Source organism: Bufo gargarizans, chromosome 5 (assembly GCF_014858855.1).
Source record: "Bufo gargarizans isolate SCDJY-AF-19 chromosome 5, ASM1485885v1, whole genome shotgun sequence".
NCBI classification, from domain to species: domain Eukaryota; kingdom Metazoa; phylum Chordata; class Amphibia; order Anura; family Bufonidae; genus Bufo; species Bufo gargarizans.
The window spans coordinates 427,960,800-427,977,432 of NC_058084.1; the positions used below are offsets into that span (position 1 = coordinate 427,960,800).

At 45.3% G+C, this 16,633-nt stretch overlaps 1 protein-coding gene across 1 annotated transcript in view; it reads left to right on the plus strand.

Annotated features, from left to right (window-relative positions):
- The first annotated feature begins 6,778 nt into the window (after positions 1-6,778).
- KIF5B (kinesin family member 5B) overlaps positions 6,779-16,633 on the plus strand; it is an 81,565-nt gene continuing 71,710 nt past the window's right edge. The window contains exon 1 of the mRNA XM_044292694.1: positions 6,779-7,155. Within this exon, the coding sequence (XP_044148629.1) occupies positions 7,030-7,155 (126 nt within the window). The 5' untranslated portion in view covers positions 6,779-7,029. The remainder of the gene's footprint in view (positions 7,156-16,633) is intronic.

The window sequence follows — 16,633 nt, forward strand, 5'->3', positions numbered from 1 at the left end:
CTGTCAGCATGGAGACACCGGTCTGCACGGGAGCCGTATACTCAGCAGCTGTAGTATATTGTTAACCAATGCCATGTGCAAAGTTGCTTCATTTTGGATCCACCGAAAAAATTCGGAATCGCTTTTGGAGCTGGACATAACTTTTAAAGATGTACTTTTTGCAAAAGCCTTTACAAAATCCCTACACGGCTTCTATAGTGTAACGCATGGCCTCCTACAATAGATACACTCTCCATCAGTAATACACCACATTAAAATAAGATCCATCTGGCGTTTTTTAATTATTTATGCTTCTAACTTGTTATGTCAGGACTTCAGAGATCATTCCGTGCTTTGGCTTTAAAATCAAATCAATAATTTTATAAATGGACGGGTTCTTTCCTTTAAAAAAAAAATAATCTGCAGGAATGACTATGCAGTCTCCATACCTAATATACAGCTTATAGGCCTGCAAAATACTAGTTTATTTTTTTAAATCCTCATCTAGAGATACATTTCGGTACGGCATAACAATAATAATAGGTGTTACAAAAAGCAGATATGGATCCACTTTGTACACTGAACAGATTTGACTTAGGCCTCTTTCACACGGGCGTCAGTTTTTTTGCCCGGATAAGAGGCAGGTGCGTTGCGGGAAAATGCGCGATTTTTCCGCGTGAGTGCAAAACATTGTCATGCGTTGCATTCGCGTGATAAAAATCACGCATTTTTGGTACCCAAACCCGAACTTCTTCACAGAAGTTCGGGCTTGGGATTGATGTTCTGAAGATTGTATTATTTTCCCTTATAACATGGTTATAAGGGAAAATAATAGCATTCTGAATACAGAATGCATAGTAAAACAGGGCTGGAGGGGTTAAAAAAAAAAAAAAGCCGGCATATCCTTGTGTCTCCTCTGCTGAACAGGACCTGGGGTGAGCTGCTGCATTAAATAGAGGTTAAGGACCTTTGATGACGTCACTCCGGTCATCACATGGTACGTTACATGATCTTTTACCATGGTGATTCATCATGGTAAAAGACCATGTGATGACCGGCGTGACGTCATCAAAGGTCCTTAACCTCTATTTAATGCAGCAGCTCACCCCAGGTCCTGTTCACTGTTCAGCAGAGGAGACACAAGGAGATGCCGGCTTCGCGATCAAGTGGACTAAGGTGAGTTAAATTTTATTTTATTTTTTTAAACCCCTCTAGCGCTGTTTTACTTTGCATTCTGTATTCAGAATGCTATTATTTTCCCTTATAACCATGTTATAAGGGAAAATAATAATGATCGGGTCTCCATCCCGATCGTCTCCTAGCAACCGTGCGTGAAAATCGCACCGCATCCGTACTTGCTTGCGGATGCTATGCGATTTTCACGCTTTCCATTCACTTCTATGGGGCCTGCGTCGCGTGAAAATCGGACAATATAGAGCATGCTGCGATTTTCACTCAACGCACAAGTGATGCGTGAAAATCACCGCTCATGTGCACAGCCCCATAGAAATGAATGGGTCAGGATTCAGTGCGGGTGCAATACGTTCACCGCACGCACCGCACCCGCACGGAAAACTCGCCCGTGTGAAAGGGGCCTTAGGGCTGTACGTGGATCTGGACTCTGCTGCAGGTGAACCGTCAGGCCACTACCTCTTGGAGTAATCTCTGTTCAGAAGAGAGGGGCTGGGGGTGAGGGGGGGGACCGTATACGGAACACAAAAAACGGCCTGCAAAACGGAAATAAATAACGGTAGTGTGAAAGAGGCTTTAGAGGCAAAAAATGCATACATCGCTGCAGTGGGCTCTATAGATTTTTATGAGTGCTGTATTATGGCTTTGTACAATTTGGAGATGTCATACGGTGATCTTGACTTTTAACCTATTATACTATCATCTACAGCAGGGCAACCATACCCATGAATGTGGCTAAATATTATGGAGAGCCAGACGCCCGGGGCTGACTGACAAGACTGCAGCATGTGTGCTCGGCATAAGGCATTACAAGATGAATAGCATTCTTTAAAAATGGCAGCAACGTGCAGATAGATCAGAGGTCTTTTTTAGCTTGAAGGACACTTTATAAGATAACCGGCGGATATGAGCCACATTACAGAAATATGTATGACCACAATCCAATGGAGGTTACATTTATTAACCGTGAACCATCAGTTAACCCCTTCAGAACCAAGCAAATTTAGGCAACAATCTTTTCTTTTTTCCTCCCTGCATTCCAAAAGTCATAACTTTTTTTCTTTTTCCGTTCCCACAGCCGAACCACTTAACTCCGTATAATGCACTGTACCACTGTCAAAAATATTTTCTAAGGCTACTTTTACACTAGCGTTTACATTTTCCGGTATTGACATCCGGCAGAGGATCTCAATAACGGAGAAAAACGCTTCCATTTTGTCCCCATTCATTGTCAATGGGGAAAAAAACTGAACTGAACAAAACGGAGTGCACCAGAATGCGTTCCGTTCCGTTTGGTTGTGTTTCCATACCGGAGAGCAAGCTGCGATTTTCTTTCTGTCGTGGGATGCGGAGCAAAACGGATCAGACGCAATAGAAAACAGATCCCTTCCCCATTGACTTTCAAAGGTATTCATGGCGGGTCCGATATTGCTATGTTAAAGATAATACAACCGGATCCGTTCATAACGGATGCAGATGGTTGTATTATCAGTAACGTAATCGTTTTTGCTGATCCCTGCCGGATCAGGCAAAAACGCAAGTGTGAAAGTAGCCTAAGAGGTAATAGAAAAAAAAGCAAAACTGCGTCATCTATGAAGTAAAATTTACATTATAACCTTACTCTGCAGGGCAGTTTAATTCTCGCAATACCAAATTTTTGAAAATAATTATTGTTATGTTTTACTACTTTTAAAAAAATTTAAAACGCTGAAAAGTTTGCTTTCTGTCACCAGATTTTGACACCCATATTTATGTATTTTTCCATTGATGTAGCTATCTGAGATTGTTTTTTTGGGCAGGGTCAGCTACTGTAGTTTTTATTGGTGCCAATTTTAATTTTTTCATTATTTTATACTCAATTTATTATTAAAGGGAACCTGTCACCCAAAAATCGCCTATTAAGCTGTTTACAGTACCTTATAGTGCTGTATACTCGTTTCTTGATGCACTTTTTGTTCGTTTTCCCGCATGTCTGCTCATTCAGAAATCGATGTTATATTCAGCTGCTGCCCCGTGCTTCAAGTCAGGCTTGAAGTCACGGGGGCAGCGGCCTCGGCGTCTTACATGGCCCTCTCCCCGCCCCCTGCCTCTGTTACTGACAGCCGAACTCCGAATCCGGGACCGCTCTCAACGGCCGCATGCGCAGTAAAGGGCGGCAGGAGCGCGGTCCCGGCTGCCGCGCGTACTACGCGCCGTCTTACTTTCGCCGCACTGCGCATGCGCCCGACATCCTGTATCAAACGCGCCCGCACCCGGCATCTGGGCGCGGGCGCGTTTGATACAGGATGTCGGGCGCATGCGCAGTGCGGCGAAAGTAAGACGGCGCGTAGTACGCGCGGCAGCCGGGACCACGCTCCTGCCGCCCTTTACTGCGCATGCGGCCGTTGAGCGCGGTCCCGGATTCGGAGTTCGGCTGTCAGTAACAGAGGCAGGGGGCGGGGAGAGGGCCATGTAAGACGCCGAGGCCGCTGCCCCCGTGACTTCAAGCCTGACTTGAAGCACGGGGCAGCAGCTGAATATAACATCGATTTCTGAATGAGCAGACATGCGGGAAAACGAACAAAAAGTGCATCAAGAAACGAGTATACAGCACTATAAGGTACTGTAAACAGCTTAATAGGCGATTTTTGGGTGACAGGTTCCCTTTAATATTTATACTATAGTTTTTTAGAAGGTGATTATTTTTTACATCATTTACCATGCAAGATAAATATTGTGATATTTTAGTATTTTGGATCATTAACAGATTTAACAGTGATCATTAAGATGGGAATACCCCTTTAAGGAAAGATGTCCTTTCTTGGCACGGTCATCTAAGGTAAACCATAATTGCATGAATAGCAGTGTGGTCTACCATTGACAATAATGAGAGGCAATTACCATTTGGCTAGCCCATGTTTTTGGGCCCAGAGACAGCGCCAAATTATGGAGATGAAAACTCTATGAAAGTTCCCTTGGGCTAGTGTCACACATCATTTTTTTGTGTTTTTGAGAGATTTTATGGTTTTTGATGCATTTTTATGCTGCCAATTTTAGGCTACCTGGGTGAGCGCACATAAGATCCACACAAATTATCATATGGATATATGTGTGTTTCTGCAGCGTATCCGCACCAATATCTGCAATGTCTAAGGCCCCGTGCACACGGCCGTGTGCGGGCCGTGGAACCGCGGCCTGGATCCCTCCTGAGAGCAGGAGCGCACGGCGTCACTGGTTGCTATGACGCCGTGCGCTCCCTGCTGCCGCCGCAATACAGTAATACACTGGTATGATCTATACCAGTGTATTACTGTACTGTGCCGGCAGCAGGGAGCGCATGGCGTCATAGCAACCAGTGACGCCGTGCGCTCCTGCTCTCAGGAGGGATCCAGGCCGCGGTTCCACGGCCCGCACACGGCCGTGTGCATGGGGCCTTACAGTGGTTTTGGGTGCCGCTTTGATGTGGTTTTGCCTCAGGGCTCACTCACTCATTGGAAAAGAGTGAAATCCGCAGCTAAAACTGCAAAATTAATTGACAGGCTATTTCATTTAAAAACCGCAATGGAACCGCAAAGGAAAAAATCTGCAAAGTGTTCATGAGATTAATGTAATACATATACTTTGCTGATACTGTATTACACTGCGTTTTTTCCATTGGGGAATCCGCGTGGAAGAACCGCACATATTCCACAATGTGTGCAGCTGGTCTTTAGGCAAAAATGTCTATGGGAAATATTAGGCCTCTTTCACACGAGCGAGTTTTCCGCGCGGGTGTCATGCGTGATGTGAACGCATAGCACCCGCACTGAATCCTGACCCATTTATTTCATCAGTTCTGAGTTGCGTGAAAATCGCAGCATGTTCTATATTCAGTGTTTTTCACGCAGCCCTGGCCTCATAGAAGTGAATGGGGCTTCAGTGAAAAACTCATTGCATCCGGAAGCAAGTGCGGATGCAATGCGTTTTTCACTAATGGTAGTTAAGAGATGTTGTGGTTTTTATTACACGTGTGAAAAACACATCAAAATGCATTGCACCCGCGCGGAAAAAACTAAACTGAACGCAATCGCAGACAAAACTGACTGAACTTGCTTGCAAAATGGTGCGAGTTTCACTGAACGCACCCTGAACGCATCCGGAGCCAATCTGCCACGCTTGTGTGAAAGGGGTATTCCCATCTTGGACATTGGGGGATTATCGCTAGGATATGCTCCTAATGTCTGATAGGGTCGGACCTGCACAGATACTTAGACCACAGCCCGCAACGTGCGCCGCTGCCCTCCATTCTTTACTATCTGAGCACCGAAAATAGTCAAGCACTGGCTCGGCTATTTCCAACTGCCCCATAGAAGTGAAGGGAGCGGTGACTGCGCTTGTGCGGTGCACTTCCCATTTATTTCAATGGGACTTACGAAATTGGCACTCCCATAGTAATGAATGGAGGGAGGCCGTGCATGTGCCCTCTCGCACTTTGCAGGGTCCGTTCTCTGGGACCAGCACCTATCAGACACTGGGGGCATATCCTAGTGATATGCCCCCCAATGTCCAAGATGGGAATATATAATCTGGGATTATAATATTGATGGCCTATCCTTGGGGCAGGTTGTCAACATCTGAAAGGTGGGGATCCGTCTCCTGGCTACCCCGCTGATCAGCTGTTTTAAGAGACCGCGGTGCTTCGATGAGTGCTGTGGCCTCCTCACAGTTCATCAAGCACACTGCCATAGATTGGCAAATTTATTTGTCAAATAGCAGCGTTTTTAGGGCCTGATGTTTTCCCCCCATTGTTTGGTTAGCCCATAGACCTCCATTATTTTTAAGTGATGGTATAAGGGGGTACCTACTTTTCTACAGAAAAACGCAAGGCATATAAAAATGCCAAGTGGTAAAACACATTATATGGCCAAAAACACCTAAAAAAACCTGAGCAAATCCAGCTTTTTTTTTTACGTCAATTACCCCCTCCCCCCTAAAAAAAACCCTAAAAACTGTATTCCGCAGCACCCCAACAAAAAAAAAACAGAACTGTATCCCCTACATATAAATGTCACATAACCTCTGTATACAGTCAATAGAAGAACACTAGCACTCTCTGACACTGTTTATGGGGAATCCTGCAGTTAGTGCTTTTATTATATGTACCCAAAATGGTGCATTAAAAACTATAACTTGTCCTGCAAAAAATAAGGCCCCATAAAGGTATATTGATGAAAAAACCAAAAAGATATAGCTCTTGGAATGCAATTTTGAAAAGAGAAAAAATGGGTGTGGTCACTAAGGGGTTAATAATGACATCATAAAAGTAAGGGCTCAAAACTTCCATTCAAACTCTTCTCCCTTCATATCATAGTTTAGCCTTTTTTCCGTCTTGTCCCCATCACAAGAGACATGTTCTCGTAGACTGATATATTACAGTCAATGACACTGTTCTCCATCAAAATGGCGCCTGCCGCACATACATAGCAGAGGATCGCGGGGACGTAGTTTCACACCGTAACATTTTTACCTCTAGCGCGGACAGACTCTAGTCACGCTCCCTGTCTAGGCAGGGCAGACGTATGCCTTTGACGCGTGCGCAGTAAAACCTAGGGCGATTCCTGTGTGGGCGAACATGACGTTATCGCCAGTCAACCGCCGGCAGGAGAGGAGGAGCAGGGGAGCGTCACCGCCGGCCTCCGCCATGGCTGCCATATTGGATGGGAAGTGAGCCTCATTCCTCCGCCCACTGAGCTTGGTGGCGCACGGACCGGGCCTGGAGAGTGGCGGCCGCGGCGGTTGGAGCTAGTTCACGGTGTTCTGCGCCTCACCCGCTCCTCTCCCGACTATTTTTCTTTGCCTGACACACGCCCCGGCCGTGAGGCGGAGGAGAAAGCGGACAAGATGGCGGACCCGGCAGAGTGCAGCATCAAAGTAATGTGCCGCTTCAGGCCTCTGAACGACTCTGAGGTGGTAAGGGGCGACAAGTACGTGGCCAAGTTCCAGGGGGAGGACACGGTGGTCATCGCGGTGAGTGTGGGCGACCCCCCGGGCAATGACAGGGGGTGGGGGTGTTCTCCTGGCATCTGCCGCTCCTCACTGGGGGCGCTGTTCTGTCACTGTATGTTTTCACACTGGCACCCATCTAGGTTCTGCCACCCAGGACCAGTGCCACCTCTCTCCACTGGTGATTGCCCAGTTACCCTTGATGCTTAGGTCCTGCCCCCAGAGGCTGGTGTTTCCATGGGCGGGTGACCTCCCTGCAGTGCCCGCTGTCTTATTTCCAAGCTGGAGGCTGTCAGTGTGGGTTGTGCTGCCCATGACTGGCGTCAGTGATTTTTAACTGGTTGCTCTGCCCATGACTGGCGCTGGTGCATTTGACTTGGTTGCGCTGCCCATGACTGGCGTCACAGTGGGCATGTCCTGGTGATGGTGGCTTCCATGGCCGCTCTGGGTTATTTGTTGCCGTTCCTGTCACTGATGACTGGTGTCGCTTGTTTTTTGTACCTGGTTTTGCTCCAAGTTCTGCCACCTATGAGCAGTGTCCCTGTGCCACCACAACACCCTGGTGGAGGCGCTCCTGCCCGGTGGCTTGTGTCGGGGGACGTTTGGGCAGTTCCTATCTTGGCGGACGGCCATGATGAAGTATTTCCACTGTCTGTGTTCTTGCAGCCTCTCCAGGTGCCCGTTTCTAAAAAGTCTATATTGAATGGGGCCCTGATCAGATGGAAGACGCATGCCTGGTACTTGTAGTGCCACACTAAGTGACTGAACATCACTGTGTAGACATAACCTGTCCTAGTTCTCCGGGCTAGCAGGCATGTCGCTCAGGAGCATAGGAAAGCTGAGTGTTGATCCCTAAAATGAGTGTTAGCTCTTGCGATTATTTTTCTATTAATATCCTTGTGCTTTAGATTCTTTCCAGTAACTGCAGGCTTTGGTTTTGCTGCTTGGTGACTTGTGTGGTTGTTAGTCGCATCCTCTCCACCTACCTACGATTCCAGCCCGGCTGTACATACTCCTTTTTCTATCATTTCTCGGACTTGCGTTGAACTCCTTCTACGTCTGTCGGCCGCGCTGCCGTATATCTGACAGATCTGCCTTTCCCTGAATGTCCACGACCATTTACTTCTGGATGTGCGGCTGATAGTAGGAGCTCGTCTTATATGCTGCTCTTTTACATTTTAGGTTAGTTTTATTTTTTTTTAAGGCAAATTTCGCTTTAGGTTTTTCAGCCAAAGCCAGATGTGGATTCGAAAGGAACCAAAAATATAAAGGAAGGACGTCCCTGCTGGATCCACTCCTGGGTTTGGCTGAAAAAACCTCAGGGGAGCCTGCCCCACGTCTGTGGGATCCTCCCTTACTGGCCCTCTTAGTGAAAAACTTCAGCAAAGTAAATGAGATTAGACAAATCTCAAGTAAACTTAGATAATTTATTTTCTGTGTGGATATTGACCTGTCCTGCTGATTTTGAAATCCCCAGCGGTTTCCCCATAGACGTCAAACAAAACAGAATATCTGCACCAAAACCGCAGTAGGTTGTGCCGATTTATGTGCTTTTTTTTAATGCAGTTTTTCTGCAGACAAATCCATAGTTACTCTTAAGGTCCCCTGCACACGTTGCAGATTACGTGCGTTTTTTCCGCCTGGATTCCTGTGCAGTACGGTTTTGATCGCTTATGAAAATTAGAATATCCCTTTAAATGCCCGGGGATATTTAGTCTTGTGTTTTAAATATTCAGTTTCAAAGTAAGGCCTCATGCACACGACTGTTCTGTTTTTTTTTTTTTTTTTTTTTTTTTTTTTTTTTTTTTTTTGTGGTCTGCAAATCGTGGATCCGCAAAAAACTGAAGCCGGCCGTGTAGAAATGCCTGTTGTCTGCAAAACGGACAAGAATAGGACATGCTATATTTTTTTTTTGTGGGGCCACGGAACGGTGCAACGGATGCGGACAACACACGGAGTGCTGTCCGCATGTTTAGCGGCCCTTTTGAAGTGAATGGGTCCACATCTGATCCGCAAAAACTGTGTGTGCATGAGGCCTAAATCGGAAGAATTTCTGCAGTTTGTCCTCTGTAGCTGGTAAATGAATGGCTACGGACAGTGGAGGAGATGTATCACGAGGAGAATTCTTACATGTCCATGTTTGGGGGGGGGCGGGGGGCGGGTCTTCTGGCCGATCCTTCCAACCAGACCCTCCAACACCCCCGTACCTCTGGGGACCTGAGAGGGGAAGCGCACGTGCCTGCTGCCCTCTTTTGGGTACCGCCACTGAGGCGCTCCGGTCCCATGCATCAGCGTTCAGTTTGATAGGGCTGCAGCAGTGGTGATGTATCCGGCATGCGTTACATCAATCAGTCACGCGATGCATGGGGAATCTATCTATCGATCTCAATTTTTTTTTTTTTTCATTTTGTAATGGAAAAAAATAAAATGTAACATTTTTCCAGACTTTGCTTACGACCCGAGTCTCGGTGATGTAAAAGATACATATGCCAATAATATTGGATAATATTTAGAGGCTGCACACTTTTGTAAAAGTAGGCAAAAAATATGATTTTTCAATGTTAATTACTTTTATTGGGAAAACTAGAAATCACAAATGTAAAATAAAACTAGACACTAAGATTAATAGGTAGTATGATAGGCAAAACGTGTTATAATCCGCTTTGAACGATGCAATCCCTTCTTTTGCTTGGTGACGACTTTTCTGTGATGCTCGACTGCCCTCAACAAGAATAGTTTTCGTTGTTCGCCCCTGACCGGTTCATTAAACTTTTATCAGAGCAATTCCTCTTTCTGCGGTATCGCTGACCACCTCGAAAGCGTTCACAGGGCTTCTTAGAGAATCGCTGCAGTATTCTGTCACGTCGTCGGTCCCAAACAGTTTGAAGAACGTCTTTGTTTTATTAGTAACGAAATGGCTCAGGTCTTTTCCTTTAAACTAGGTTTTTACCCTCTAATCATTTAATTTACTTTTTCTTTTGCAGGTTTGGTTTCAAAATTTTTAGTTGTTTTTTCCTTAACAGCCTGAGTTATACGTTCATCCAAAAAAGCCAATCCTTCGTTTTTGTTTCTGACAGATACCAAAGGGGTCTCTTAGCGACTGTGAGAGCACTTTTTTTGACTTCTGCATCTGGGTAAGTGCTCAGAAGCTGGAGCATATCCAAATCATTCTTTGGAGCCCATCAACCTACAGTTGCCTCGTGCAAAAAGTGAACATGTATGAGGCTAACAAAATGTGCAACCCGTTTCATTCCTTTCAATTCTCGTTGAGGAATATTCAACTGTTCAGTGAAGAGGACAATTTTAAGTGCATATAAATATTGCCTTTGCCTTCCACCTTGCTTGATGCAGAGCCCCTGGGGTCCTGAAACTGAAGTCGTTTTTAGACCAACCTCCTAGGTACAGGAGTGAGAGTAGTAATAGGTGATCAATGTGTGCAACCCCTAAATATTATTCAATCTTCTTGAAATTTGGCATATATATATATTTTCCACGGGTGGAAGCAAAGTCATATGAAAATCACATCTTTGGAAAAAAATTTAACACCCTAATTAATATATTAATATATTTTGCCCTTGATCCATTTTTAAGATGGCGGCCATGTTCCGGGCATAGTCTAAAAGATAGGCCCCCTCGCCCATTAGGCTACATTCACACTAGCGTTTTGGCTTTCAGTTTGTGAGATCCATTCAGGGCTCTCACAAGCGGTCTGAAACGGATCAGTTTTGCCCTAATGCCTTCTGAATGGAAAAGGATCCGTTCAGAATGAATCAGTTTGCCTGCGTTCCTTCTCCTTTCCGCTTTGGAGGCGTGTTTTCGTGTCCGTCTGAAGAAACTGATCCAAACGGTGTAAGTCAATGGGGACTGATCCGTTTTCTCTGGCACAATAGAAAACGGATCCGTCCTCCATTGACTTTCAATGGTGTTCAAGATGGATCCGACATGGCTATAGAAGACCTAATACAACCGGATCTGTTCTGAACGGATGCGTTTGTGCAGATCCATGACGGATCCGCACTAAACGCGACTGTGAAAGTAGCCGTTCTTGCTGGGATATTCAGATATTTAATTTTCATTCATTTCTGAAATCAAAGGGTGTCCTGATGATACACACACGGCAGTGCACTTGGCAGCATTCTGTCCTAATGGTCGGCGTACTGCTCCTGTGTGGAGATGACGCACAATAGGCTCTTCCCTGCACGCAGCAGACAACATGCAGATTTGGGTAAATTCTTGATCTTGCTTTGGTTTTCTTCCATGAAAGATTGTCTGCTGTTAGGGAGAACAGATTGTGGCTGATCTGGCAGAGAGCGGGTGGCTGAGCCCAGATGTTCACTGCTTCTCTCCATAATGAAAATCTGCAGCTTGTAGATGATCTGACGATGGGGCGTAATGTCTGGCCTGTGACGTGCAATTATCTGCTCCTAGCGAGCTTCCCTCCTTACCTATGTAATCCTTCTACTGTATCCGTATAAACTATCTGCCGCTGACAAGCCTTCTAATCGGACGTGTCTGCTGGATGACTTCATCCTTGTTGTTGGAGGCTGTGCGGTCACCTGTGGGATTTCTGATCCCTCCTGTATTCTCAACCTGGAGTTGTGGCAGCAGCTGTCTCAGCTGTAATACCTGGGTGTGCTCCTCTTTATTAGTCATCTCTCTCATCACGCTCATTATTGTAGTCACAGTGATCTCCTGATGGCTTTACTGGCGTTGTCCAGTCTTGTAGAAATTAAGTTTTGTTTCTTTATTTTTGGGTTTTGCGGTGGGTCTGAGAGCTGAGACCCCCAGTGATTGCTGGAATGACGTGAAAGAAGTTCTGGCCCGGAGCACTCTATATAAGGCTTCTTTCCCACAAACGTATTCTCTTTTCATGTCCTTTCCGAAAAAAATAAAAAAATATAATAAGTATGTGTATATATATATATATATATATATATATATATATATATATAATATTCTTATTATATTTTTTTGCTGACCGTATGCGGAACAATTCAATTCAGTGGGTCCACAAAAAACTAGTTACTCCGTTTCCGTATTTCTGTTCCGCAAAAATATAGAACATGTCCTATTATTGTCCGCATTACGGACAAGGATAGTACTGTTCTATTAGGGTCCTTTACACCTGGGGGTTACAGACCCAATACTTCTCACAGCTGAAGGTTTGATGCATTTGTTTCCAGTCTGGACAATTATCTCTGGCGGTGCAGAATGTCTGTGAGCTGGTCCATCATGGGACAAATACCCCAGATTCTGCTAGAGATATATATAGATAGAGATAGAGATAGAGATAGAGATAGAGATAGAGATAGAGATAGAGATAGAGATAGAGATAGAGATAGAGATAGAGATAGAGATAGAGATAGAGATAGAGATAGAGATAGAGATAGAGATAGAGATAGAGATAGAGATAGAGATAGAGATAGAGATAGAGATAGAGATAGAGATAGAGATAGAGAGAGATACATATAGAGATAGAGAGAGATACATATATAGATAGAGAGAGATACATATATAGATAGAGAGAGATACATATATAGATAGAGAGAGATACATATATAGATAGAGAGATACATATATAGATAGAGAGATACATATATAGATAGAGAGATACATATATAGATAGAGAGATACATATATAGATAGATAGATACATATATAGATAGAGAGATACATATATAGATAGATAGATATAGATATTTTTAGCTTTCTAGTTGTTAAATGGGATCTCCATGTAGCCTAATAGGCATATGGAAGGGGATCACTTAGATGAGAGGTCCTATAAACAGTTCCCATCACATTATATGAAATTTTAAAGGGGTTTTGCGGAAGACATGTTTGCCTAAGTAATTTCCAGAGCACCTATTCTTATGACTCTGTGATGTACAATTACTTTATTATTCCTGCTAGAATTCATTCATAACTTCTAGCAGGAATAATAAAGGAATGGTACAACATAGGGCCATAATAATATGGCTCTATGCTCCAGAATTGTTATTACAGCTATTACTAATGCAGCCATGTCAGGAGAGGTGACAGGTCTTCTTTGATTATTGATGACCTACTAGGGGTGGGCGATATGGCCTAAAATCTATATTGCGATATAATTTTAAGCATGTGCGATATGCGATATATATTGCGATATATTGTTTTCTATATTGGGGGGGGGGGGTGTTTAAATTTTTTTTTTTTTTTACTTTTTATTTATTAACTATTTGCCTCATTAAGGGCTAGAACCCTTGTCATATTCACCCTAATAGAGCTCTATTAGGGTGAATAGGACTTTACACTCTCCCTGCTGCCCTGTGCATAGTACACACAACAGCAGGGAGCTGACCATGGCGCCAGCCTCTCATGTGCTCCCCCAGCCTCTGATCTGCCCCCCTTCCCCAGCCTCTGATCTGCCCCCCTTCCCCAGCCTCTGATCTGCCCCCTCTGGTAACTCAACGCAACGTATTAATCATTGGTGGCAGTGGCCACAGGGTCCCCCTCCTCCCCCCATTATTGGTGGCAGTTTGCCGTTCCGATCGGAGCCCCAGCAGTGTAATGCTGGGGCTCCGATCGGTTACCATGGCAGCCAGGAGTCACGCTACTGAAGTCCTGGCTGCCATGGTATGTTAGTGAGCAGAGAGCAGCGCATTATACTCACGTGCGCTGTGGCCGCCGGTCGCTCCTTCTCATAGGTCTGTGCGGCGCATTGCTAATGCTGTAAGCATTAGCAATCCGCCGCACAGACAGAAGAAGCAGCGACCGGCGGCCACAGCGCACGTGAGTATAATGCGCTGCTCTCTGCTCACTAACATACCATGGCAGCCAGGACTTCAGTAGCGTGACTCCTGGCTGCCATGGTAACCGATCGGAGCCCCAGCATTACACTGCTGGGGCTCCGATCGGAACGGCAAACTGCCACCAATGATGGGGGGGAGGAGGGGGACCCTGTGGGATATGGCCGGCACATTCATTGGTAGCACAGTGGCCACAGTCCCTCCCCTCCTCCTCCTACTCTGTCCTCATTGGTTTTCAGCGGCAGCCGCGCACAGTGGGGAGGGAGGGACTCCCTCCTCCTCCTCCCTCCGCTGTGCCGGCTCAGGAGAAAATGATCATATCGCGGTCCGGCGATATGGCGAAAATCCATATCGTGGCCCAAATTCATATCGCATATCGCCTATATCGCCCACCCCTATGACCTACCCCAAGGAGAAGTCTTCCAGTATTGGATTCTTGGGGAGGGGTCCAGCTCCTGGGATTAAAGGGAGTCTTTCACCTAATCTGAGCGTTTTAGACCGCTCAGATCAGGTTATAGACTCTTTAACCCTCATTACGATCATACCTTTCTCTTATGTGTCCCTCGCCCAGATAATGAAAATAACACTTTTTAAACGTATGCAAATTACCTTCTGAAGGTGCCCAGGGGCGGCGTTACTGGGCGATGGGCTGATCGTGACGTCCGCCGGCTGGAGGTGTGTTTTTCTGGGCACATCGCCCAGTAAAGCCGCCCCTGGGCACCTTCAGAAGGTAATTTGCATACGTTTAAAAAGTGTTATTTTCATTATCTGGGCGAGGGACAGATAAGAGACAGGTATGATCGTAATGAGGGTTAAAGAGTCTATAACCTGATCTGAGCGGTATAAAACGCTCAGATTAGGTGAAAGACTCCCTTTAAGTTGAAATACTAAGTGCAGCCGCTATGCAATGTACAGTGCTTTGCTTGATATACCATGAAGAGACTGCAGCGCTGGTCCGAGTCCTGCTTCGCATTCAAACAGCTGATCGATAGGGGTGTCGGGGGTTAGACTCCCACCAGTCAGCTGCTGATAACCTATCCTGAGTCTGCAAGGGTGGAAACTGCTGGCACAGGGTACTTACCTGCTGACCTCTTCGCCTTAGGGGTCCATTCACAAGTCCATATTTCTTGCTATGCATCCGTTCCGCAATATTGCGCAACTGGTGCAGATCCATTCATTTCAATGGGGCTGCAAAAGATGCGGACAGCACGCAGTCTTTTCTAACATAGTGCTGGCCATGTGCTGTCTACAAAATGCACACGGCTGGTAGCCGTGTTTTGTAGAGCCTCAATTTGCGTACAGCAAAACACTTAGACGTGTGAATGGACCCTATTAAGATGTATTCACAAATAGTGGTGATTTAGCTTGCAAAAAGTCATCCCCACTGCTGCAGATGAGTTAATAGGTGTGTGTACCCCGCAGTAACCTCATGTCTGCTGGCAGCGATCACGCCTCTCAATGGGAAGTGCGCAGTGATTTGTCCCATGCTGTGCCTGTATAAAGTCCACTGCCTGCAGTCATTGTGGCTGAGCCGGCAGCCGAAACTAACTTGTACCCTGGATGTACCTTTTACTGCAGTGTCTGCCAGGCTTCATCCATAACTCTCATCATCTATAAGTTATTTCTTCTCTTGCAAAAACATTGATCATTTGAGGATTGCACGGCTAGATTAAAAAAAAAAAAAGTCTTAATTTACTCATCATTAAGGTCTCCCATGTACTTGACTGAGGTCAATTGAACCCGCTGAATATTGGTGGGCTGGCTGACATTTCCTATGTTGACAGGGGCCTACTGACTGCAAATGGCAATGGAAAAGAGGGATTGGGCATGTTGAATTTCAGCACTTGATTCTTTTAATTGTAAGCGCTATAACTGCCACCACCATAGGTGTTTGGCAGCAGCTTAAAGGGGTAATCCGGTTGTTTCAAGGTATCCCCTGTCCACAGGATCCTACCGCTGGGACCCCCACCAACCACAAAAATAGAGGCCCCGTAGCCCCTGCCGAATCCCCGAAATTAACGGAGTGTGCAGCAGTTTGATTAATTTCTATGGGAATTCCAGAGATAGCTGAGCCGGAACTCCCATAGAAATTAATAGAAAGGCCATGCGCAGGGGGTACAGGACCCCCTATTCTCCTGATCAGTGGGGATTCCAGCAGTAGGACCTCCACCAATCTAATAGTTATCACCTATCCTGTACAACCTTTCAGGATAGAGAGATATATATATATATATATATATATATATATATATATATATATATATATATTTTTTCGATCTATTTTATTTTTCACATTTTACTCATTTTGGGCTGACAATTCAACGAAAGCAGAAACTGGCAGTCTGCAAACAGACTAATTTTGTATCTTTGCTGAACATTTTTAATAATGACTTTCTGAAATATAAATATTTAGCCCAATATGAATAAAATGCGGTTAATAATATATAAATTGCCCAGGTGTCCTTAGTCTTTAATCCGGCCATACACATCCAGTGTGTCTCCCCACTGCCTCCAAACTCCCCCCACGTTCAGCTGATGTCAGTAGGGAATAAGGCGAAAGATGCTTCTGGAGTGACTTACTGGACTCTAAGGATTCTTCTGTCCCCGGATGTCATCGGTCATGTGAGAATTGGGAGCTCCCCATACACAGTAGACAGTCGGCTGATCCCACTGTTCTCAAATGGTTTGGCCATCAGTGCACTGTTTATATGGAGGTT